Source organism: Bufo gargarizans, chromosome 11, assembly GCF_014858855.1.
Source record: "Bufo gargarizans isolate SCDJY-AF-19 chromosome 11, ASM1485885v1, whole genome shotgun sequence".
Taxonomy (NCBI): Eukaryota; Metazoa; Chordata; class Amphibia; order Anura; family Bufonidae; genus Bufo; species Bufo gargarizans.
In genome coordinates this window covers 26,730,620-26,757,953 of record NC_058090.1, presented here as the reverse complement: position 1 = coordinate 26,757,953, position 27,334 = coordinate 26,730,620, and the positions used below count along the sequence as shown (strand labels likewise).

Here is a 27,334-nt window from a genome sequence, read left to right as displayed (position 1 = left end):
CCATCCCAGCGGAAGAGCAGGCATCTAGGCAGAGCGCAGTTGGCCTCTGCCCTCCTCTATCCTCTTCTCCAGAGGCTGACTCCACACAGGCTTCCCCAGCGGAAGAGCTGGCATCGGAGCAGAACACAGTTGGCCTCTGCCCTCCCCTATCCTCTTCTCCAGAGCCGGACTTCCCACAGGCTACCCCAGCGGAAGAGCTGGCATCTGGGCAGAGCGCAGTCGGCCTCTGCCCACCAAGTACCTACAGCTCCAAGCTAGAGAACAACAAGGAAGCAAGGAGTAGCAGATGCCCCCTCAACAGCTGGGGACATACAGAACAGAGCCATGCCCCAAAATTCAACAGGTCCAGTATTGGGTTGTGGGTGGACTGCCAGACTAACTCAGATACCGACCGGCGTGAGGTCAGGTATCTGGTTAGTCTTCCCTGGGAGGGGGAGATGTGTGGCGAAACCAACCTCGCCACTGGGTTTTGGAGGGGCCTGGCTACCAGCCTCTTGCCCCAGGATTATGGGCCCTCTCATCAGCCAGGCTTCCTTTGTTCACAAAGGACTTGTACTAACTTGAACCCCTGGTCTAATTCGGGCCATTTTGGGATGTTAAATGTCTATGTGTATTAAAAAGGGTGGGACATTGTACACGTTGAGTAGTGAGGTCTGTTCCATTGTCTCTCTGTGTGTATTGGCGATGTCCTTTGTCCTGAGAGATAATTGAATTACGTCTCGGTTGTCTCCAGGACAGAAGACATTGTGTATTCGCCTGCCTGTGATGATTGCATCAACCCAGAGTGAGGTAATTGTATCGCGGGCAGAGGGGAGGATTTTGTGTGGGAGTGTCTGAGTGTATTGTACGTGGTTATTGGCTGTTTTTACAAAACCCTGTGAGTGGTAACCTTGTTGGAAAATATGTTTAAATCAATGCTTGTGTGTTCAAATAAAGAGTTCCTGTTTTACCCTTTACCAAGTTGAGGCTGGTGTTTGGGTAACTGATCGACACTGGGGGATTGCTATATGCTGAAGATTTGCTATACTCCCCTGGCATAACTACTAGCTCCTGTAAGAGCTTTTCCTGCTCTCTGGATGTAGGAGAGGTTCACCCACTGGAGCCTGGAGCCTTGTCGTAGGTCCAGGGTGGGTAGGAGACGGTGAGACCTCAACCAAGCTTCGGCGGTTCGTGGGGTCTGCAGTGCGTACGGTGTCAAGTGGAGTGCTTGGAGTCCTCGGGAAGCACTAGGAGCATCTATCGACGGAGGTACCCGGTCGGGGTGCCAGGAGATCAGTTACATTAACCACTGCTGCCACCAATTTAACTTCCTTTATATTTTCCATTGTTTTTTAATCCACTTTTTGATTTGGCTCAAAAATAAAACTAGTTGAAAAAAGTAAAAATGAAGTTGTGACTTTTGTAGGAATAAACCCCCCCCCCCCAAAAAAAAACCAGAACACCCACACCAAGAATACCAAGTGAACATCTACAGTAGTGGGCACTCTTTGCCTTTCTATTCACTAGGACATGGATCAGCAACCTCTGGCATCCAGCTGTTCTGAAACTACAACTCCCAGAATGCTCCACTCATTTCTGTAAGAATTGTGAGAAAGCAAAGCATGTCTGCATGCTGGGAATTGTAGTTTCACAGCAGCTGAAGTGCCGAAGGTTGCTCATCCCTGCAATAGGATATGCTATACACATTTAAAAGGACTGGGACACCTGCCAATAGGGGGCCAATGAACACAAACTGCTAATCTAGGGTACAAATCATCTTTTGCAACACTCAATATTTGCTTATAGACCTGTTGTCATCTCAGCTAACACAATAACAATTCAGTGCACAGCCCATACTAAATCTTGAAGGGGTATCCCTATCTGATAAAGTCTTGGCATATCACAAAATATGCTAGTCCAATCTCTGAAATATTACCTTTTGGACACTGGGGAGTGAGGAGGCCCAGGTCTCCTTCTCTGACAATTTTGGGAATCCAACTGCCTTCCTCAAGTAACGTTCATGAATTTCACAGGTATTCAAGAGGTATAAAGCACAGGAGACGGCATAACCTCCCCAGTTGGACACACCTAGGTTATAGAACAAAGTCATCTTTATCAGACTGGGAAAAGACGTGAACCAAAAGAATGAAGCTATTAAAACAATTGTTTTGCATTCATGCAACTCAAAATCATCTGCATTAAAGGGTTTGTCTTACTTCACCAAATAATACAGGACATTAATACAAGTCACTTACTAATGTATTATTATTATCCATATTGCCTCTTTTGCTGGCTGGATTAATTTTTCCATCACATTATGCACTGCTTGTTTCCGTGGTGGTCGTGCTTGCACACTATAGAAAAAAGCACCAGCCTATGTGAGCTCCCATGGTCCCAGCCACCAGAGAGGCCGACAACTTTTCATATATGTTTGATGGATTGGAGGGTGGTAGTAACCATGGAAACAAGCAGTGCATAATGTGATGGAGAAATGAATCCAGCCAGCAAAGGAGGCAATATGGACAATCACAATACATCAGTAAGTATTTTGTATTAACTTCCTCTACATGATAAATGCCACTTGCTGAAGTAAGACAACTCCTTTAAGCCTGGCCATACACAATAGATAGCTGTCAGCCGAGAGGTCATTTGGCTGGCAGCTATTCCTTCTGACCTGCTTGAACACCGCTCAGCCAAACGTGCATGTCCTTCTCAAAGGGGAGAGGGGAATAAGCTGCTGCCAGACACTGCTGTCCTCTCCTGACTTTTCTGGCGGTGGCATATCTCCCATGAGAACATAAGGATGAGGCATGTCGAAATTCAACTGCCTAATCCTTCTTTCCCCACTGACATCTGCCATTAGCGGAAGAGTCTGGAGACCCGCAAACACATTAAATGGTCAGCTAGTCCTGTCCAAATCACAAAGTTTGGCCATCTAATGTGCATGGATAGCTTAAAGGGCATTAGTTATGAGCATTAGTTTGGTGGGGTGTGCACCACTCTAACTATAAAGAATTTCAGTTCAGGACTCAAAGCCTAGTGACAATCAAAGTATGAATTGGTTTCCATATATTCCAAAGTTTTCTTGCTTTCTTTTAAAGGGAGTCTGTCAGCAGTTTTGACTATGCAGAACTGCTGACAGCACTACGTAGAGGCCGAGGAGAGCAGGGCAAACCTTATGCCTTATTCACACGTCTGGATTTTGGTCAGTGATTTCCATCAGTGATTGAGAGCCAAAACCAGTAGTGACGCCTACACACAGATCAGGTATAAGGGAAAGATCTGTGTTTAGAGCCTCAAGTAGTTTAGGCTCAAAAATCACTGACCGAACACGGACGTGTGAATAAGGCATTATGCATAAGGTGTGTGATAGGCTGTCTGCACACATATCCCTCGTTGCTGTCGTGGGTAAAAGGGGTGACTTATCAGAGTTGCTTGTACTGATCTCCTTGTGCCCTACTTAGCGCCGTCAGCAGTTCTGCATAGTCAAAACTGCTGACAGACTCCCTTTAAAAGAAAGCAAGAAAAATGTGGAATATAACCAATTCATACACTGATTGTCACTAGGCTTTCAGTCCACCAAAAGAATATTTGCCATTCAGGGGTCAGGAAAATCTTATGGCAAAACAAGGACCATAATAACACTCAGATTTTTCCTAAGGAGGAACGACTAATACATTATTGTACAGACTGTTTAATAACTTGAAAGAAGGAAATATCTTCTTTACACAGTCAGTACAACATGATCACTTACCAGCAATCACAGTGAAGTCTGCAGCCACATCACATGCAATGGTGTCTCCATTTCTAACATATTTCTTCACGGCCTCTTTCACTTTGCCTGTTCCCAACTCATTTCCGCCATCTCCAACCCCTGTAAAATGCCATGTGCCCATGGAAGGACCACATTTTGTAAAGGTTTGCCTCTAGTGGGTACACAGTCAATTAGGAGCAGTCATATCATACTTTTTGCAGAAAAGAAGTACATACCAGTTGTACTGATGCCTGGAACAGTCTGTGCAGCAACAAACAGATCATCAATGGGATCCACTAAGTGCTTGATATTTATTTTCCTTGCATTATAATAATTGCCATCACTTGCCCTTCCTGCTCTTTCTATGGCTACTAAATGGTCAAACCTGGAAAAAGAAAATTATGGAAATTTAGGATTAGCAGAAGTAACAGCAAAACATTTAATCTGCTTAATTGATGTCTCAGGGGTGTTTTGGGCTTTGATGCTTAGAGCACACTTACACCTTTTAGACGCTGTATTTGTTTTATAAAAAAAATTTTTAGACTACCAAACTATGTTTCCTCTACAAAGAATAGATTATATTAGTTCACTGTCACAGTACAGGATTGAAAGCCTGATCCTGCGGATAGCAGTGTATAGAAAGTTTGCAGTAGTATCGAAGACAGAAGGTAAATCAAGAGGCTTATGGCCACAGGGACCACACTACTGGCACAGCATCTAAAGGCTTTAATGACCGCGATAGGCATTATTGCCGGTCGCGGTCATTAGCCACGGGTCTCTGCTGTTTGAAACAGCAGAGACCCGCTGGCCATAACGCCCGCTGCACACGCGGGCACCATGTTTGCACTTTGCTCCAGCGCCGTACATGTAGCGAAGAGGTTAATAATGTTTTGTGTGGAGCCCCTTATTATCCAGTACAGCTGTTTCTTGAGTTACCTTGCTCTCCTAAGGCTTCTTTAACACATCAGTGATTCACGTACATGTGCTGTCTTTGCTCTCCACGTACCCCTTACACATCCATTGACTTTAAAGCGTGCATTCACACATCAGTGGTTTTCCATTGACTGTGGGTTTATGGTGACACCTTAGAATCATGGGCTTTTTTGTCCATGGTTACAGATCCCTAATGCACATTATAGTCCACGGTTCCGTGAAAACTACAGACACAATACAGATAGCATCTGTGTTCCGTCAGTGATTTTCACAGACCATTGGTAGGAGATGTGCTGAAAACTCATTTGTAGCCTAGCAGTGTCCGTGGAATACAGATGACACGCGGAGGGCAAAAAATGGACACATGGGCCAAACACGGATCATACATGGATGAACCAATGACCAGCATGGACATGTGAATGATGTCTAATAGTTGCTGGGGGATGGACAATAGTGACAGTCATTAGTGTGCTACTAGACATGTGTTAACGGTGTATTAGACACCCCGATGCTGCAAGCGATTGTCGGGAGGGAAGCGTTCCCTCCTGGCAGTCGCTAGATAACTAGCAGAGGCCACGGCTGTGATTACATGCAGCGATGTCCTCTGCAGCATCGAGAGGAGCAATCTCTATGCCATAGCTCCTCCTCATGCAGGACAGAGGTGTGCCGGTGGCAGATCATGATTACATAGCACGATCTGCCGTCGGCAAATACAGATCTTTCAGCATGCTGAACGATCTAAATTGCCTGATGACGGAGCGTTTGCTCGTTCATCGGGCAATCAGAGGCAGTATCAGACAGGCAGAGGAACGCTTGTTAGCAATTATCAGGCAGAAAATCTGCCCGTCTAATATACCCTTTAGTGGCTGTAGGTAGAGCTTGCAGTTTACCATTAATTGCTGGCAGACATCTGAATTTGCAACTTGGAACAATGGCAAGTCTGGGTACAGCCTGGCAACTAGCAGTAAACCGTAAGCACTACCCACAGGCACGAATATATATACAACAGCACACGTCTTAAATGTAACATTTCGGTGTGTATTCCGTGCTGAAATATGAGTGAGTACTGTGGCAAATCCATTTGCCATTGTTTCCACTGGATTTAAAATCTGCTGTAAAAAGGGACATGAATAGGGCTAATCCACAGTTGGACCCACAGCATGACAAAGTACAAATCCGCAGCAGAAATCCAAGGGCCAACCTCGGATTTCTGTAGCAGATTCTGCATCAAATACAAATTGGCGTTTTCTAACATGCGTTTTGTTGTGTGAACATGGCCTTAGGGTACATTCACATGCAGGTGCGGACGAGGAAGTTAAAGTGGCCCTGGAAAAAAACCCTAAAAGTGGCCCCATGTTACAGGTGGGTCTAAATTGACAGAAGGCAAGAGAAGTAGGCAGGGCCAGTAATACCTTAATGTGGCACAACATACCACCCCAACAGAACAAAATACCACAGTGCAGCACAAAATACTGCTGTCCCTGATGCAGCATTCTACTGTATCGCTGTCCTGAGGATGGTGATACGGTTGAGATAAGGAGAAGATATATGGCCATCAGCCAGGTGCATAAATACCTAGTGCTTATATATATATATATATATATATATATACCCGGCCAGCAGCCATGAGGAGGGCTTGGAAGGCCCCATGGGCATCTGTCCACAGGGAAATTTCCCTTTAGGATCTATGGTCAGTACGCTTTACTTCACATGTGGTAGTTACATTGTGGATTTTCCACTGTGGGATTGGATGTGTGGAAAATCTGCAACTTGTTACAATACCAGCAAAGTTGATGAGATTTTATAAAATCCCATCCACATTCTGTGGAAAAAAATATTCACAGTGCTAATGGACATTCAATGTAGATTTTATATGCATAGGGTGAAATCCACAGCAGATCCTCAAATGTAACATGCAGATCTTGCTGCAAATTTTCTGCAAAATCCAGGTGGATCTTTCTGCAGCTATTTGCACAAACCCTTACAGTACAAATACAAAGATTTCTAAAAACTCGGAATGTCAACTCTTCATTGCTCTCTCCCTATATGCGAACAGCTCGTATTCAACGCAGTTCTGCCACTTTCTACATGAATCATGAAGGTCAGGATGCACAGATAGGGTGGTGTGCGGCATGGAATTGGGGAAGACACAAAAAAAGCTCATTATTAGGGATGAGCGAACCTCTGTTTACAAGTTTGGCGTACAAGGTTCGGGTTATCTAAGAAATCCGTTACCACGGACCATAACTCGAAAACAGAAGTTAGCTCAACACTATTGACTACTAATTCAATCTACTGAAATATTGTGCAATATGTCTGGATGACTCCTTCTAGCTATGCTGCTACAGACATGCATGTTCCATCAATGGCATGGCATGCTGGGATTAGCTAATAGATATAACAGACAGATTACTTCTTTTTATTGATATTGCAAACTCAGTGGATCATCATTTACGTTCATGCTGTGTCCTACAGAACCAGCATTGTCGTGAATAACTTCTCTTACCTGGGTGCAGCGGGGTCCCCATTCTCGCACAGAAATTTCATAGCACACTCTGGAGTTTCTCCCTTGTAAGATAACACAGGTACAGTCATCTTCAGAACTCCTGGTGAATACATTAATGAATAAATAACTTAATTGTGTTTCCAACCGCTCTCCAAATGCCCTTTAGGTCACAATGCTGAGGACCCCCAATTGGGATGTCCTCCTTTTAGTCAGAGCGGGTCAGCAACTGCAACCTAAAAGCACCAGAAAACCAAAATAATCTCTCATAAGTATATGTAAATGACCAAGGTATGGGACCTGGCAACCGTCTGCCATGCATTTTAACTATTCAAAACCAAAACCAACATCTTAATTTAATTTTTAAAATGTTTTACATGATTATTGTTCACTTTACAGTAATGCAGTTGGTTCAAAGAATGCATTTTTTGCCCAAAATTGAATCATTATCTCTCATGTGTACATTGATGCCAAATATCTGTACTTTACCAAACATCTGATGTTGCTGTAGTACTTGAAAGCAATGGTCCCCAGTTTTCTTTATTCACGCCCTGAAGTTTCAATACCTGCATTTTTTATTTTTACAGGGAACTTGTCAGCAGGAAATTCAGTGATAAACCAGGCACAATGACTTGTAGGACTAGCTCAGCTAGTTGTCGTTGTCGGGCGGTCCCCGTATTGCGGCGCACAAACAGCAGCTCTGCAATATACGGGCACCGACCATGTGCGCACCATATCACAGATGCAGACTCATTCACTTGCATCGGTCGGCAATCCGGATGATATGGTGCGGAGGCACGGAGTGGACGGCCACGGAAGCACTACTGAGTACTTCCGTGGCATTTCGGTCCTTGCCGCTGCACCGCAAAAACATTTTTTTGCACTGTGGACGGATCACAGATCCATTCAAGTTGAATGGGTTTGCATCCGTCTGAACCAGCCACATGGAAGGTGTTCGTGCATTGGGGACTGCAATTTGACATCCCCAATGCATGGAACGGGCGGCACGTGCTCGTGTGCATGAGCCCATAGAAATCTGTTGCTTTATTTTAGGGAAAAAAGTAATCTATATGCAAATGATCAGTTCTAATCAGATCTGATCACGAGGCCGTGCGTAAGCCACTCTGTTCCTCCTGCTTCCTCTGCCAGCCCCTCCCGCTCCTTCTTGACAGGGCCAGGTTCCTATACAGTCATCATGTTGGGCACTGTCAATCAAGGAGAGGGAGGGGCTGGCAGAGGAAGCAGGAGGGGCAAGGGTTCACGGAGTGACCTAGGCCCGCGCTCAGTGCGCTTAACCGCATATGGATCCCTGAATGAAGCAATGGATCACAAAGTAAAAGATATCATTAAATTGAGCTGAGCATTTTGCCTGGTTTAACCGTACAATTCCTGATTACAGCCTCCCTTTAAAAACTATATCATGCCCTACTGATGATTTTATCAAACAAGCGGTATATTCATTCGCTGTGGGCAAGCGGTGTTCTTTTTTTTAGTTTGGATTGCTGTGGAATCCTCCTAAATAAAATGGGTTTTGAATGTGTGAGCAGAGCTTTATCTTACGCTGCAGGATTACCCTGACGTTGTCTCTTTGGAATTAATTCCTACTAATTCTGCATTTATAATCCTATAGGGATAATACCTTGCTCTACGGCATCCTGAACAATTTTCTTGTTCATGTCGATGGCATGCCCATCTGTAACAATGGCAACCTTCTTTCCAAGGGCTTGCAACATGGCCGCCATAGCAAGGGCTCCAGGAGGACCGTCCGTTTCTTCAGGAGGAACTTGCTGATAGTGAGTGGGGAATCCAGTGGTTATAAGTATGGATTTGGCATGGGACAGAGAGAGGCAGCACTTCAGAAGTTCATCCTTGATGAGTAGATTCTTAATCCCCCTGTTACCTGTTTTAAATACATGAATTGCGTAATCAGTAAGGTATTTACCTGTTTCCATCGTAAAGACAGACTAATACAATAGAAGCAAGGTTGCGACAACATAATTTTTCTAAACTTCTCATCATCCATCCTGCTCAAAGCATTAAATCCTAAAATTTGATTGCACATGAAAGCATAGTCAACAAGCCTGGTGCCTTACATTCTTCCTGTGCCACTTTCATTCCTTCATTCTGTTCACCTACCAGATTTCTTTCAAGATGGCTGACACCATTTCGGACAGAGCATTGTAGAAAAGTATAAGACGCCCTAACACAGCCCCCGTGCCACCTTTGGTTGGGCACAGTGCCTACATCATCAACCAAGGGCAGTGAAGGAAGTCAGACTTTTCTACAGCGTTCTGCATGGGGGAGTCTGAGACAATGGCTGCCATCTGGAAAGGAATCTTATAGGAGAACATAACGAAGGAAAGGAGGCAGCATGAGAGGAACTGAGGCAAGGGCAGATGGGCCATAGACCCTACAAGGGAAATTTCCAGGTGGGCCAATGCCCAGGGGAACGCCCAAGCCCTCCTCTCTGCCGCTGGCTGGGTACATAGTGAGCTCTCAGCGGTAGTTAACTCTGTGACAATCAGGTACTCATATACCTGGCCAGCAACCATACATGCCCTCCTGAATTCAACTGCTCTGGTTCACATCTTACCTCCTAAGCCCCCAGCTCCATATGGAGGAGAAGGACAGAATATAGCATCTACTGTACTGATGTCCATCACAGAGGGACAGCTTTTGGGTTAATATATCGGGTTGTTCCTTGGTATATGGTTCTGGTATGACATGGTATTGCTGACCAGGCCTATTTGTTGCAAATGTCTTTTTATTAACTTTATATTAGGACATAGGACATGTATAAACATCACATGTGGAAAAAGTCCATTTAATTTTTTGCATACATAACACGAACAGAAACCAGATATTAAGGTAGGTTAATAGTTTCACCAAGAATACTCGGCCAAGATCGGCCAACTACCAACATAGCTCTATAACCTCTGAGTGAAAGTCAGAACAACAACATAGCAAAGTCCTTATCTATTTCTCCCCTTATCTATTTCTCCTCAGAGCAGACTGAAACACGAGTTCAGCGAAGAGGACCAGAGGCCACCGCTAGTATCAGTGGCAATGAGTCGCCTAGGGGAGCCAGTCCCTGACGCTGACACCGCGATACGCCTCCGACATTTGCAGAAGATCATGGCAAAAGGTCGAAAGTTAGTGTAGACGTAAATTCTCTCCAGGCATTCCAGAGTCTTCGGAACTTAGGGAGATTGCGTTGTGCTATACAACAGAGCTCTTCAATGTGGGAGATTTGGGCTACTTTGTGGATCCATTGGGAGACTGAGGGGGCAGCAGTGTCCCTCCAGTGGAGGGGGATCAACGCTTTCATGGCTACTACCAGTGTGGCGGAAAGCTGTCTATTGAAGTGTGGCAGGAACACCGGGGGAAGCCCGAGGAAGAAAATCCTTGGGGTCAGGGATAGAGCCACTGGACAGACTTCTGCTATGAGCTCTCCAATTCTTTGCCAATATGGTTTTATGAGGGCAGAATCCCACCAGATGTGGACATAAGTGTCAACGTGAAAAAGACAGCGCCAGCAAAGGTTAGGTATGAAAGCATTAATCCTATGCAGGATGACAGGAGTTTTATACCAGCGGCATGTCAATTTATAGTTAGTCTCCTTCAATGTAATGCATCTGGAAGGGCCACAGCTATGTTTGTAGACCTGTGAGATTTCCTGGGAGGTGAGAGTCTGGCCTAGTTCTTGTTCTTGTTCCCAGGCCCTAATGTAGTCCAGGGGAAGCATAATCAGTTCCATGTATATCCTAGAGATAAGTTTAGGGACAGGGGAACGTAGTGCAGATAATCGTTCCAGCCAAGTGGTTTCTCGTGGAAGTGGGCCTAGTTTCAGGAATGTCCTGGAGCCTAGGGCTATCTGATTATAGGTAAACTGTGTCACAGAGATAGAAGGAAACTGATTACGCAGCGTCGGGAAATCTGGTAATGTGCCATCCACCAGGAATCATGGTCGGCACCACGTCATCTGAAAAACCACGAGCCTTCAATACGGCGGCTTCAACAGCAATGCCGTTAAATGTAGCGACTCTAAATTTGGGTGGAAGTTCGGCCCCCGAAGAGGAAGACACCAAGGTTAGTCGCCGAGAAGGGCGACTAGGGACGCGTGCCACACCCTGCGTGGCCAATCTGGGGCCACGAGAATGACGGGTAGTACCTCGGACCTAATCTTCCGGAGGAGACGCGGAATAAGCGGACAAGGCAGAAACACGTACGGAAACATGAACAGACTCCACGGAATCACCAGCGTGTCGCACGTCAGGGTCATAGGGTCCCTGTACCGCGGGATGAAGTCCTCTACTTTGTTGTTGAAGCTTGAGGCCATGAGATCAACATCCGGCCGACCCCACCTCTCACAGATGGCACAAAAGACCTGCGGGTGAAGAGCCCACTCGCCAGGATCGAGACGCTCCCGGCTGAGGAAGTCTGCAATCCAGGGATGTTAACTGCCGATATTGCCGGAACATGTTTCTTCGCCCAGCTAAGAATCAGCGCTGTCTCCGCCATGGCTTCCAGGCTCCGGATGCCTCCCTGGTGATTGAGGTACGCCACTGCTGTGGAGGTGTCGGACTGAACCCGAACCGGACAACCCCTGAGATGGTCGGCCCAATGACGCAGAGAGAGCTGAATCGCCCTCAACTCCAGAACATTCATTGGAAGGGAGTGCTCTCCTCGCGTGACCATACTCCTTGAACAGAGAGATTTCCCAACCCCTGAGGCTTGCATCCATTGTTAACACCTTCCAACGGAGATGAATGAACAAGCGGCCCGAAGTCAACATCGGAGAGACCATCCACCATGTGAGGGCCCAGTGAACCGGAGCAGGGAGACGCATGGGCCGATCCAAGGAGGCTGGGGAGCGATCACAGCTGGACAGAATGGCTCGCTGAAGCGCTCGGGTATGAAATCCAGCACAGGGAACTGCTTCGAAGGCAGAGACCATGTGCCCCAGAGCCCGCATGCAGCAGCGATCGGGAACCGGAGCTGGCCGCAACAAGGGGAGAATCTGAAGACGGAGAGCGGATAGCTTATCCGGAGGCAAAAACACATTGGCCTGACAAATGTCCAGTGCCATGCCCAGATAAGTCAACCGCTGCGATGGATAAAGACAAGACTTTTGCCTGTTCAGGATCCATCCGAAGCGCTCCTGGAACGACGGACCCTTCACCAGGATGTCGTCTAAGTTAGGCATCGCTACGATCCCCCTGGCATAGAGCAGGACCATGACTGCCGCCAGAACCTTCGTAAAGACCCTGGGAGCCGTGGCCAGGCCAAACGGGAGGGCTACAAACTTGTAGTGAAATGAACCCACTGCGAACCGGAGAAACATCTGATGACTGACGCAGATGGGCACATAAAAGTAAGCGTCCTTGATGTCTATCGAGCTTAGGTACTCCCCCAGTTCCTTGGACGCAATGGCCGACCTCAGGGACTCCGTCCAGAAGCTGCGGAGGAGAAGGAAACGGTTGAGTGCCTTGAGGTACAGAACGGGATAGATCGTCCACTCTTTTTTGGGAACCACAAAGAGATTGGCGTAAAACCCCTGAAAACAGTCTCGCGCAGTAACCGGAACAATCACACTTTGCTGCAGCAGCGTGCGAATTGCCAGAAAAAAAAATAATAATAATAAAAAAAATGAGTCTGCGGCTGCGGGAGAGGCCGGAGACTACTGAAAAAAACGGAACGGAGGGGAGGATTGAAATCCAAATTGTAGCCCTCTGCAACGACCTCCCTCACCCACGCATCTGAGACGTGAAACAGCCAAACCTGCCGAAACAAATTAAGTCGGCCGCCCACCCGAACGTAAGGTGACGGGATCCACCTGCCATGCAGCAGAGTTCTTAGGTTTAAAGGACTTGGAGCCCTGTTGACGGGAACACCAGGAAGGGCGCAGCTTGAAGGAAGGTTTGGGATTCTGATCCGTGGCCAACTTGCCGGACACCCTCTTGGGGCTGGAAAAACTCAGAAAGACTCAAGGCACGAGGAGAGGCATGTCGTGGGTCAACACACTGGAAAGACAGAGGCTGCCACATAAGCACCCAAGCCCAATCCGTACAATGACTACCTGAGGAAAATGATAGTGTGAAAGTAGTCACAGTATCCCGTGGTAGTGCCAAAATACCGCCTATGACGGGGGTAAGGCGATTGTCTGTGTCTAGCAAGGAGACCACCCTTGGAACGGGATGGAATGCGACAAGGGGATAATGCGATAGGGTGGAGGATACCAAAGGTAGTGGGAATACTCCGCCTTTGGAAAGAGGGGAGCCCGACAAGATGTACAGTATCCACTGGTAGAACAAGTACCACTGGTTGTGGAACTACCCCGCCGATGGAAGGAGGGTAATGCTACAGGATCGTACACTATGCGGGCGTGGTACCCATCTCCACCTAAGAAAGACGGAAAATGTAACAGGATAAACAGTTTCCAGTGGTAGTGGAGTTACTCCGCTGGCGGAAAGAGGGAAACCCGACAGATGTACAGGGTCCACTGGTTGTGCAACTACTCCGTCAATAGGAGGGTAATGCAACAGGATCTACAGTATGCGATTGTGGTGCAACTAGTCCACCTATAGATTTGTGCAATTACTCCGCCTGCGGAAGGGGTAATGCGACAGAACATATGGTCTCCGGTGGAAGTGCAATTACTCTGTCTAAGGAAGGAGAGTAATACTACAGTCTGTATAGGATCCAGTGGTAGTGCAATTACTCCATGAAATGAGGATAATGTCACAGAATGTACAGTACCCAGTTGAAGTGTAAATACACCCACTATGGAAGGAGGGCAATGCTACTGGGAATATATGATCCAGTGGTAGTGCCAATACTCCGCCTATGGAAGGAGGGTAATGGTACAGGACGTACAGTATCCAGTGTTATTGCTAGTATTCCACCTTTAAAAGGACAGTAATGTGACAGGCTGTACAGTATCCAGTGGTGACGTAAATACTCCACCTATGGAAAGAGGCCTTGCTACCGGATGCATAGGGTCCCATGTGCAAATACCCTGCCTATGAAAAAAGAGCAATGATACAGAATGAATAGGATCCAGTGGTAGTGCAAATACTCCGCCTAAGGAAGGAGGGTAATGCTACATGCTGCATAGTATCAAATGGTAGTGCAAGTACTCCGCCTATGGAAGGGGTTAATGCTACAGGATGTACAGTATCCTAGTCGTAAGTAGCTAGCAGTCGGGCAAGCACGATTCCTATCCATTGCGCCACTGGCTCCGCTGTAGCTGTAGAGAGGACACAGAGTAAGCCTAAATGTGGGGCACTACAAGCACTAGGATAACAAGCTAGTCACACACTGCTATGGGCGATAGGAACTAAGCCCAAAATAGGAGCGGAGCTCCAAGGGTTAATAATAATAGCTGTGGGAATTACATACAGCCCCAATGCTATGAACCCTTTTAAGAGTGATGTTATTACTTTTCCAAAGCACCGTACAGATGGGCCGACCAGAAGAACTTTCGGCTGGGAGAGCAGCGCATGGAGGGAGCGGGAGTGTCAGGGGGGATCTTGCCCCCCGAACAGAGGAGGCCGGGAACGGGCGTACCGATCAGGGCCGGACTGGTGACAAGTGGGGGCGGCCGGCGGCAGGGCACAGCAGGAGATGAGCGCTTCCATTGTGGAAGTGCTCATCTCCATAGTCACCTGTATCGCCGTCCTCAGGACGGCGATACAGATGTCTATGCTACGGCAGGGGAGGGAGAGGTGTGTCCCCTCCTGTTCCTCTGATAGACTGCTAGCACTAGGCCGGCAGCCTATCAGAGGCCGGTGCAATGACGTCATCGAGCCGCCTGATCCGTATAGCGAGGGACACAGGCTGGAAGAGGCCTGCATCGCATCGCTGGACGGCTACCGGCACACGATAAGGGGGGGCTACCGGCACACGATAAGGGGGGGCTACCGGCACACGATAAGGGGGGCTACCGGCACACGATAAGGGGGGGCTACCGGCACACGATAAGGGGGGGCTACCGGCACGTAAGGGGGCTACCGGCACGTAAGGGGGCTACTGGCACGTAAGGGGGGCTGCTGGCACATGATGGGGGGCTACTGGCACATGATGGGGGGCTACTGGCACATAAGGGGGGCCACTGGCACATAAGGGGGGCCACTGGCACATAAGGGGGCTACTGGCACATAATAGGGGGGGGCTACTGGCACATAATAGGGGGGGGCTACTGGCACATAATGGGGGGGCTACTGGCACATAATAGGGGGGGCTACTGGCACATAATAGGGGGGGCTACTGGCACATAATAGGGGGGGCTACTGGCACATAATAGGGGGGGCTACTGGCACATAATAGGGGGGGCTACTGGCACATAATAGGGGGGGCTACTGGCACATAATAGGGGGGCACTCTGGCTACTGGCACATGATATGGGGGGCTCTGGCTGCTGGCACATGATGGTGGGGGGGCTCTTATTACTGGCACATGATTGGGGGCATCTATTGGGGCACTTATTACTGGCAGATTATTGGGTGGCACTGGCCTGCCGGGATACCGGGAAATTTCCCGTTAGGCCGGCAGGCCTGAGTGCCACAAGGCCGCGGCCCTGGTGACAAGTGGGGGCGGCCGGCGGCAGGGCACAGCAGGAGATAAGCGCTTCCATTGTGGAAGTGCTCATCTCCATAGTCACCTGTATCGCCGTCCTCAGGACGGCGATACAGATGTCTATGCTACGGCAAGGGAGGGAGAGGTGTGTCCCCTCCTGTTCCTCTGATAGGCTGCCGGCCTAGTGCTAGCAATCTATCAGAGGCCGGTGCAGGCGGTGCAATGACGTCATCGAGCCGCCTGATCCGTATAGCGAGGGACACAGGCTGGAAGAGGCCTGCATTGCATCGCTGGACGGCTACTGGCACATGATAAGGACGGCTACTGGCACATGATAAGGACGGCTACTGGCACATGATAAGGACGGCTACTGGCACATGATAAGGACGGCTACTGGCACATGATAAGGACGGCTACTGGCACATGATAAGGACGGCTACTGGCACATGATAAGGACGGCTACTGGCACATGATAAGGACGGCTACTGGCACATAAGGGGGGGGCTACTGGCACATAAGGGGGGGGCTACTGGCACATAAGGGGGGGGCTACTGGCACATAAGGGGGGGGCTACTGGCACATAAGGGGGGGCTACTGGCACATAATAAGGGGGGCTACTGGCACATAATAAGGGGGGCTACTGGCACATAATAAGGGGGGCTACTGGCATGGCACATAATAAGGGGGGCTACTGGCACATAATAAGGGGGGCTACTGGCACATAATAAGGGGGGCTACTGGCACATAATAAGGGGGGCTACTGGCACATAATAAGGGGGGCTACTGGCACATAATAAGGGGGGCTACTGGCACATAATAAGGGGGGCTACTGGCACATAATAGGAGGGGCTACTGGCACATAATAGGAGGGGCTACTGGCACATAATAGGAGGGGCTACTGGCACATAATAGGAGGGGCTACTGGCACATAATAGGAGGGGCTACTGGCACATAATAGGAGGGGCTACTGGCACAAAGGAGGGGCTCTCGGGTTACTGGCACATGATAAGGGGGGCTACTGGCACATGATAAGGGGGGCTACTGGAACATAAGGGGGCTACTGGCGCATGATAAGGGGGGCTCTTATTACTGGCACATGATAAGGGGGGCTCTTATTACTGGCACATGATAAGGGGGGCATCTTTTGGGGTACTTATTACTGGCAGATTATTGGGTGGCACTATAGGGGCATCTACTGAGGCTAAACAGAAGGGGCATTTTATATGGGGGGTCTGTATAGGGGCATTTTATACTGGGACACATTATGGTGGGTACTATGGGGTCATCTACGGGGGCACTGAGGAGAGGTATTTTATATTGGCACATTATGGGAACCGTAGCTCAACTGGGGGCATTACAAAGGGGTATGTTTTGCACATTATAAGGAGAATCATTACTACTGGGGGGGGGCATTATGGTGGGCTTTATTACTCCCCCATGGTATGACCCCCTAGTAGCAGCACCAGCCTTTCCCGGCTCTGCTATCCCTCTGCCCCTTCTCCAAATCCTTATTATGAAATCTTTCTCATTAGGATAAAGCACGACATTAGCTCCGCCGAGCCCCCGGCCAAAGTGTTGAAGTGGCGTCCGAGATCCCCAAGGCCAAGCCAAGTAACTGTAAGTTTTCATGTGAAATATGTTTGTTTGTAGTTGATCTTTATTATCGATTTTACATTGCAGATTTTTAATTTTTTTTGCAGCATATCGGTGAGATTTTATAAATATTTGTATTATTTAGTCGAAAGGCTCATGGGGGGGGGGGGGGAAGAGGGGGGATTGTAACAGGACTGCCGTAGAATATCTAAAATAGCTGGTCAAGTAAAATGTTGCATGCAACAATCATTAAATAGGTGGCCAACAAAAAAGGGGCGGGTCAAAGGGCGTGGTAAAACACTGTCTGAGCATGCTGAGAGTTGTAGTTTTGCAACAGTTGGAGGCATCCTGGTGGGGAAAACACTGTGATAATATAAACAATGGGGGTTCTACAAAAGAGCTATCGTGGGGCATATTCGTGTTTACACACGTGTTTTAAAATGAATGCTTTCTCCTATTATAAACAAGTAAATAATGACGCAATGCTGTGGGGCTGGTATGCAACTTTTTCCAGGGCTGGTTTTTATCCCCAGTCCGGCCCTGGTACCGATGCCCTGTGAGAGAAAGCAGCGGCCGCCCAAGGAGGCCTGCGAGCGCTGGAGTACCGCCGGGCCTGGAGGAAAATGAGGGGGCCAGTTAGAGGCCAAGGTTTTGAGGAAAATTTACATTTTACTGTGTTCACTTTAGAGAGCCAGCAGAAGGTTAACCCCTAGAACCCAGTACAGGGCGGAAGGGAGGAAGATTAACCCCATGAGGGTGGGGGCCAGCAGGGAAAGGTAGGTAATACTTGCCTAGACGGTTTCTGCCCACCCCGACTCCAGCAGTGTCACCTTCCTCAGTGTGCTGCCCCATGGGGAGGGTGGCTACACTGGTAACAGGGGGGACTTCTGGAAGTTGCATCAAGGTGACACTGTAGCTGGCGGGTAACAGAGGATTTGAGATCCACTGTTCCTCCTTGTCTTCCAAAGGTGGGGAACGAGCAGCGGGCTTGAGGATCCACTGGTCTCCCCCCTCAAGTGTGGGGAAAACAGGTGGTTGGAGGCCGCCTGTAGTCTAATCGGAAAAATAAAAAATAAAAATCTTTGGCAGACCTACAGGAAAACATGTCTGCCTCCTACGGACACTAAGCTAAAACTGATTAGCTCAGTGTCTGCAGGAGGGGTATAGCTGAGAGGAGGAGCAAACCATTTTTTGCTTAGTGTCGCCTCCTAGTGGCAGCAGCTATACCCATGGTCTTCTGTGTCCCCCAATGATACAAGCGAGAAACATCAGGATTCAACGTATTAGGAGATCGTCCGCGTACACTTCCGTGAGGTGTACCTGTTTTCTCACTGTAATGCCTATAACGTCTGGATGCTGCCTGATGTATTGAATGTGCATTTCTATCGTCAGAACGAAAAGTAAAGGGGACAGAAGGCATCCCTGACATGTACCGATGGAAATTCGGAAGGTAAAGGATAAAGACTCGTACCGATGCAGTGGGGGTAAAGTAAAGTGCCATTATTCTAGAGATAAAGTGTGGCGGTAGCCCAAATTTAGCTAGGGCTTGGGACATAAAGATCCAGTCCACTCGGTCAAACGCTTTCTCTGCGTCAGTGGATAGGAGAGCCAGAGGGGTATTAGTAGACCGGGCGAACTGAATCAACTGTAGGACCCTCAGCGAATTATCCTTTCCCTCCCTCCCCTTCACGAACGCCACTTGTTCGGCATTTACAAGACCCGGTATAGCATTCAATCGGTTTTCCAACAGTTTTGCGTAGAGCTTAATGTCTACATTAAGGAGAGATATAGGGCGGTAACTGCTACAAAGGGAGGGGTCTTTACCGTCCTTTGGTAGAATTGTTATATGTGCTGCTAAGGTTTGTGTCGGGAACCCTGCTCCTTCCGTCAGTGAGTTAAAGGTGTTCAGCATTTGAGGAAGTAAGGTCTCCTGAAAGGATTTGTAGTATTGCATGGGAAGGCCGTCGGGGCTTGGGCTCTTGCCCTGAGGGGATGACGAGAGGGACGATTTGAGTTCCTCTAGGGTAAATTGTTTATCTAGTTCGGATCGTTGGGTGTCGGTTAGTGAAGGGAGGGACAATCGGTCCAAGAAGGCGGCTCTATCAAGTTTACGTTGGGCCGTTAGGTCTGAGGTTCATCCTCCCGTATATTATATAGGGAGGCATAGAACCGTTGGAATTGTTGTGCGATGCCCTGTGTCCCCGTGACTGGAGAGCCCGACTCGGAGACTACTAGTTTGATGTGTAATTGCTGTTGTCTGCTTTTGTCTAGCAAGGCCATAAATTTAGAGCCTTTGTTGCCATGTTGATAGACCCTGTGCTGAGAGTACAAGTATGCTTTTGCAGCTTTCAGATTGAGAAGCTGTTTGAAATGCTCTTGCAATTTGGTGAGATCAACTCGGATCGAGGATGCCAAGGGTTGTTTATGGGACCTCTCTAGCCTAGCAATATCAGACATACGGGAGTCAACCTCCTTGGTCCGGCAGGATTTAGCATGAGTGCCTAGGGAGATAAATTCACCCACCCACCACAGCTTTATGGGCCTCCCATAGTATGGTTGGGGAGATTGAGTCGGACATGTTTTCAGAGAAACAGGAGGTGAGAACTTTCGAGATGGGCCTCATGCACACGACCGTTTTTTTTTAAGGTCCGCAGGTCCGTGACCGTTTTTTCATCCGTGGGTCTTCCTTGATTTTTGGAGGATCCACGGACATGAAAAATGAAAAAAAAATCTAAGTCAAGTTTGCCATTGAAATGATCTGAAAAAACGGACATGGATCACGGACACGGATCACAGACGCGGATGACAATCTTGTGTGCATCCGTGATTTTTCACGGACCCATTGACTTGAATGGGTCCGTGAACCGTTGGCCGTGAAAAAAATAGGACAGGTCATATTTTTTTCACGGCCAGGAAACATGGATCACGGATGCGGCTGCCAAACGGTGCATTTTCCGACTTTTCCACGGACCCATTGAAAGTCAATGGGTCCGCGAAAAAAAAAAGAAAACTGCACAACGGCCACGGATGCACACAACGGTCGTGTGAATGAGGCCATACTCTGTTTATAGGGGACCAAGCCTATTTGTGTTGCTTCGCATTCTCTCAATATGGACCCCCCTAGAAAATGGGGCAACCCCATTGGATTTTTTTTCCAAGGGCCTTTTAAAGTTGCCAGTCCACCCCAGAACTGAGGGCACCAGGTATGTTGTAAATTGTAGGTAAAAAGTTTCAGAACACTTTATTATACAATGATGATTGGGCAAATTTTCAGCCTAATATGACCTGTGAAGCCAACAGTGCGGAGTCAATAAAACAAGGCTGTGAGTAACCCCTGTTAAGACAATGGTTTCTCATAAATTTGGGTCACACAATCTATAGTCACTATAGGTGCATTTACATGGACCAGAGAATCAGGCAGATTATCGGGAACAGCAATCTGGCCAGGTAAATGTGCCACCGATCACCTGATGAACGAGCGAAACACTCATTCATCGGGTGATCCTGTCGTTCACGCAGGCAACACTGATCATGGCATCTGGGCAGCAAATCGTCTATACAGCGATCTGCTGCTCAGAAACCATGACTCTGTATGAGGACGAGAGATCATAATAGCAATCCCTCATCTTCATACTGTGAAGGAGATTGCTACATGTAAATGTGTCTCCTCCACTGTAGGGAAGGAAGGCTTCCTTTCTGACAATCGACCGCTCAATCGGCCCGTGTAAATCCAGCTTAAGAGGACTTTACTAATCAGGTTTCATTTATCACATATTATTACCTGGGTCTATGCCAACAATTTCTTCCAGTGATCTGATTTTTTCAGCTGTCCGCTGTGAGACTAGGCTGTAATGCAGAGGATCAGAAGAGATCTGAACAACTTTTGGAGCTTCTTTGGCGCAAAGGTCTGAAGCGTCTTCATTTTTAACATCAGTAATAAACATGCAGCCTGGAGAATGGGTAAAAGCCAAGGGGGATTCTGCAAGAACAATTACAATGCCAGTGATTTATCCTTGTCCATACACACACAAGGCACGGAAATAATCTGCAATCAAAAGTCTAATCAGTATTAAATCGAATTAAAGGGACACCAAGGACAAGCAAAATTTCTCTTAAAACGTATCCACACAGACCTCAAGATGTGGCAAGATTTCAGTATTCTTCTATTCCCCTTCTATACTTTAGAGGTGATGGTAAAAGGCAGTGCTGATTGTAACTACTTCTGCTTCTGTATTCTGCAAATGAACATGGCTTCCAGTTCCTGGCACTAGAGGAATCGATGGTAGGGGGAAGCTACAGGGTCAGGTATAAATGGTATTGTAAAAGATAGTTGGCTTTATTTGTGATGTCCTTGCAACATATTCATGGAAAATGGACACTTTATAAATCTGATGCAACTCTGAGAGAAAGCCTATATGAAAGGTCTAACTCAACTCAATCTATGAAGCATTTGTAACGCCCGAGTATAGGTTATGATCTTCAGCGCCCCCAACAAATAATGCCTCCCCACACAAAGGTTGTCTATGTGGCAGGAAACTGACTTCAAAGGTTGATTAATATGAATTGACTATTAGAGTTTCTGAGCTTTACTCCATTTAATTCATATATCCATCAACTGAAGTGTGAGAACCATCTACTCCGTTAGAAGCTTTGATTAGTAGTACATCAGTCATTTTAAAGATGGGTCTTGCAGATTATGTACGAATCTTTGTCGATACCTACTGCAACTAACAACAGCTTCGACGCCTGTGACACCACAAGCCCAAAACACAGGGATATCGCCGGGATGCATCTGCACCGCTTCTCCATAATCAGTCTTCTGAAGATCATTAATCCCAAGAAAATCTGCACAGCGAACGATAAGAGAAAATTGTCATTTAGATGAATATTATACAGAACCCAATACATTACTAGGGTGTGCAATAAATACGAAATGCATTGAGACTTAGATAGTGTTATGTGCCACAGCTTCTGTGCCATTAACTTGGATGCCATGAATTGTGCTGCGCCAAGGAGCAAATAAAGCGCTATTTGGATTTTTAACCCCAGGAGTCTGAGAGTCTGTCATTGCCAACCCCACTGCAAGTACACGATCCAGCCAGAAGCATTTATGAGTTATCCACTGGAGAGGAGATACATGATATGGTGTGATATGGGATAATACTGCCTTAATATACAGTTGCTGAATATACGGGGTTCTCAGGGCTGAGGATAGGTCACCAATATCTGTCCCCTAGACAACCCCTACAACAAGATGTAGCAGATAGTTCTGCCAGGAGTACAGATATTCTAAATTCCCTACTGGGATTATCTCTACAGCAAGTAGTGGAGGAGCCAACCCGGAAGGAGGCCATTTTAGATTTAGTATTCACAAATGGGAATTTGGTATCTGATATTACTGTAGGGGAAAGCTTGGGATCTAGTGATCACCAGTCAGTGTGGTTTACTATAAGTACAGTGACTGAGTCACACCACACAAAAACAAAAGTTTTAGATTTTAGAAAAACTGACTTTTCCAAAATTAGATTAGTGGTATACAAGTCCCTATCAGACTGGAACAGTTTCATTGGAGTCCAGGAGAAATGGGACTACTTAAAAGTGGCACTATTGAAGGTAACAGATAAATGCACTAGGCTTGTCAGTAAAAGCAAAAAAAGGAAGAGACCACTGTGGTACTCAGCAGAAGTGGCCAAAATCATTAAAAACAAAAAGATAGCATTTAGGAATTATAAAAAACAAACAAAATGAGGATGACAGACAAATTTATAAGATTAGGCAGAGAGAGGCCAAACAAGTTATAAGAGCTTCTAAAGCACAGACAGAAGAGAAATTAGCTCAGTCAGGGAAAAAAGGCGATAAGGCATTCTTCAGATACATAAATGAAAAAAGAAAACTAAAACAAGGAATTACCAAATTAAAAACTAAAGAAGGAAGGTATATGGAAGAAGATAAAGAACTAGCTGACTGCCTCAATGAATACTTCTGTTCAGTTTTTACAAAGGAAAATGAAGGAGAAGGACCTCAGATAGGAAAGAAGACTAATGAATCTTTTGACGCATGTGTCTTTACAGAGGAAGAGGTTCTAAGTCAACTGTCTAAAATTAATACAAATAAGTCACAGGGGCCTGATGGGATACACCCAAAGCTATTAAAAGAGCTCAGCGGTGAACTAGCAAAACCATTAACAGATTTATTTAACCAATCACTGGCAACAGGAGTCGTCCCAGAAGATTGGAAATTAGCAAATGTTGTGCCCATTCACAAGAAAGGTAGTAAGGAGGAATCGGGCAACTATAGGCCAGTAAGCCTGACATCAATAGTGGGGACATTAATGGAAACCATACTTAAGGAGAGGATTGTGGAACATCTAAAATCCCATGGATTGAAAGATGAAAAACAGCATGGGTTTACTTCAGGGAGATCATGTCAAACTAATCTTATTGATTTTTTTGATTGGGTGACTAAAATAATAGATGGTGGAGGTGCAGTAGACATCGCTTATCTAGACTTTAGTAAGGCTTTTGATACTGTCCCACATAGAAGGCTTATCAATAAAGTGCAGTCATTGGGCTTGGACTCCCATATTGTTGAATGAATTAGGCAGTGGCTGAGGGACAGGCAACAGAGGGTTGTAGTCAATGGAGTATATTCAGACCAAGGTCTTGTTACCAGTGGGGTACCTCAGGGATCTGTTCTGGGACCCACATTGTTTAATATCTTTATCAGCGAAATTGCAGAAGGCCTCGATGGTAAGGTGTGTCTTTTTGCTGATGATACAAAGATTTGTAACAGGGTTGATGTTCCTGGAGGGATACACCGAATGGAAAAGGATTTAGGAAAACTAGAGGAATGGTCAAAAATCTGGCAACTAAAATTTAATGTTGATAAGTGCAAGATAATGCACCTGGGACGTAAAAACCCAAGAGCAGAATATAAAATCAGTGATACAGTCCTAACCTCAGTATCTGAGGAAAGGGATTTAGGGATCATTATTTCAGAAGACTTAAAGGTAGGCAGACAACGTCACAGAGCAGCGGGAAATGCTGGCAGAATGCTTGGGTGTATAGCAAGAGGAATTACCAGTAGAAAGAGGGAGGTGCTCATGCCGCTCTACAGAGCACTAGTGAGACCTCATTTGGAGTATTGTGCTCAGTACCGGAGACCATATCGCCAGAAGGATATTGATACTTTGGAGAGAGTTCAGAGAAGAGCTACTAAACTGGTACATGGATTGCAGGATAAAACTTACCAGGAAAGATTAAAGGAACTTAACATGTATAGCTTGGAAGAAAGACGAGACAGAGGGGATATGATAGAAACTTTTAAATACATAAAGGGAATCAGCAAGGTAAAAGAGGAAAGAATATTTAAAAGAAGAAAAACTGCTACAAGAGGACATCGTTTTAAATTAGAGGGGCAAAGGTTTAAAAGTAATATCAGGAAGTATTACTTTACTGAGAGAGTAGTGGATGCATGGAATAGCCTTCCTGCAGAAGTGGCAGCTGCAAATACAGTGAAGGAGTTTAAGCATGCATGGGATAGGCATAAGGCCATCCTTCATATAAGATAGGGCCAGGGGCTATCTATAGTATTTAGTATATTGGGCAGACTAGATGGGCCAAATGGTTCTTATCTGCCGACACATTCTATAGTGAAGGGTTAATAACAGGATGCTGTAGGGGGACTACAGACCTGGGGAGCCAATGTGCACCGGGGCCCCGTGGGATTTTTTCATGGGGTGTGTAGCAATGACTGCAGCCTCCAGCTTCTCCTGTGGAACTGGTCTCATGGTCACCACAAGATTACAGGAAAACTTGCCTACTTCATGACACGGAACAGTCGTCTACAAGAGAAATAATCAAACTGCATAACAACTTATATGAAAAACAGAGACACAAGCATTCATCCTGTTACAAAGTGCTGTCTCCCAATGGGAATGATGACATGGGTTTAAAAAAAAATTGTATATAGATGCTGTGCAAATTGGGAGAGTTGGACATTGACCTTCAGGGGCTGTTTTTTTCCTTCTGGAGAAGAGCTAATATGGCATGCTTTTTTCCGAAATGGCTGATTTCAACCAACGATCATTTGAAAGAACAGCATGAAAGACCAATCATGATGGCCGACTTCTGTCTGCTGAAAAGGTTCAAAATTCTAGGCTCAAAGTGTCACACTCTAGTCAGCTAATTAATCCATACCCCCTGAGCAAAGGGGACCTCAAAATTGTGACTTTGGGGTTTCATAAGCTATAAGCCATAATCATCCAAATTATAACAAATAAAGGCTTGAAATATCTCGCTTTGCATGTAATCCATCTCATATATTAGTTTTACCTTTTAAAAGGGAGTCTTTCACCTAATCTGATCGTTTTAGACCGCTTAGATCAGGTTATAGACTCTTTGACCCTCATTACAATCGTACCTTTCTCTTCTGTGTCCCTCGTCCAGATCATGAAAATAACACTTTTTAAACTTATGCAAATGATCTTCTGAAGGTGCCCAGGGGCGGTGTTACTGGGCGATGTGCCCAGAAAAACACACCTCCATCCGGCGGACGTCACGAGTGACACCAGAGGACGGCGGGCTGGGAACTGGCCCTCACCTGCGCACTGCTCTGCCCATTATGGGCACAGGAACAGCTTTTCATATTGCGCATGCGCCGGCCAACTAAAGACAGCCGGCCTGCGCATGCGCAATATGAAAGGATGTTCCTCTGCCCATAATGGGCAAAGCAGTGCGCAGGTGCGGGCCAGTTCCCAGTCTGCCGTCCTCTGGTGCTGCTCGTGACGTCCGCCGGCTGGAGGTGTGTTTTTCTGGGCAACGCCGCCCCTGGGCACCTTCAGAAGATCATTTGCATAAGTTTAAAAAGTGTTATTTTCATGATCTGGACGAGGGACACAGAAGAGAAAGGTACGATTGTAATGAGGGTCAAAGAGTCTATAACCTGATCTGAGCGGTCTAAAACGCTCAGCTTAGGTGAAAGACTCCCTTTAAGTTGCATTACTGAAATAAATGAACTTTCCACGATATTCAAATTTTTCGAGTTTCACCTGTAGCAGTGGATTATACTGCTAATATTTTACTTATTTTGTACCGTTACATCATATGAATCATTAGCGTGCAGTGCATTGTGGGAGCTCAGGCTATAGTTATTAGAGATAAGCTGTTAGGTCACATTAGATAATCTGCAGTCTATGTACAAGGACAACCAGTGCGGCTGTGAAAGCAGCTTTTGGTGCAACTGCAGCAAAACAAATAATTTAAAAATTTAAAAATAGAATCTTCTTTTTTCTTACTGTCAGACGTTTGTCTGACAAACAACTATTCCTGCAAAGCCATCAAATCTGTAAAATAGCAAAGCAGACAGAATGTGTGAATAGACACTAACAAGTTTATTTGAGCACCTTTCTTGATGGTGGACTATAATGCCCAAAGGTGGTAATACTTTTAACCCAGCCTATGCCAGACTGCTAACACTTATCATCTACAATCATATTCTTCATTTATTCCCCAATTTTGAATTCAGCCCCCCTACCGTGTACATGCTGACGTTCCGTTGCTGATCCACATTTCTCACAGGTACTCCCAGTTTCTGCACTGCACTTTCAAAGGAAAAGCTGCAACCTAGGTAGAAAGTCACCATATCCTTCAGTTGGTCTGAGTAACTCTCCAGACTGGCTAGGCTCTCAGTGTAGATGCCATGTTCATACTTCCGATACAGAAGGCAGTCCGTCCTGGAACATACAAAAGACGCTGAATCAAAAATTCTCAAGTGTAGCGGCATTATCAGAGGAGCGACTGATATCAGTTACATATGATGTAAATGTCTCTGGAGGTTATATCAGTGCTGTAGCGTTATAAGAGGAGCGACTGATATCAGTCACATATGATGTAATGTCTCTGGAGGTTATATCAGTGCTGGAGCGTTATAAGAGGAGCGACTGATATCAGTCACATATGATGTAATGTCTCTGGAGGTTATATCAGTGCTGGAGC

The 27,334-nt window shown here is 46.5% G+C and overlaps 1 protein-coding gene across 4 annotated transcripts in view; it reads right to left on the bottom strand.

The window, feature by feature from the left end:
• DGLUCY (D-glutamate cyclase) overlaps positions 1-27,334 on the bottom strand; it is a 126,988-nt gene that overhangs the window by 80,288 nt on the left and 19,366 nt on the right. For all 4 annotated transcript variants that reach the window (XM_044272548.1, XM_044272547.1, XM_044272545.1 and 1 more), the window contains 9 exons: positions 26,874-27,072; positions 25,032-25,182; positions 22,062-22,184; positions 21,121-21,318; positions 8,809-9,069; positions 7,173-7,272; positions 3,970-4,118; positions 3,734-3,853; positions 1,916-2,067 (listed from right to left, as the gene is read on the bottom strand). In XM_044272548.1, coding sequence (XP_044128483.1) covers positions 1,916-2,067; positions 3,734-3,853; positions 3,970-4,118; positions 7,173-7,272; positions 8,809-9,069; positions 21,121-21,318; positions 22,062-22,184; positions 25,032-25,182; positions 26,874-27,072 — 1,453 coding nt within the window. The remainder of the gene's footprint in view (positions 1-1,915; positions 2,068-3,733; positions 3,854-3,969; positions 4,119-7,172; positions 7,273-8,808; positions 9,070-21,120; positions 21,319-22,061; positions 22,185-25,031; positions 25,183-26,873; positions 27,073-27,334) is intronic.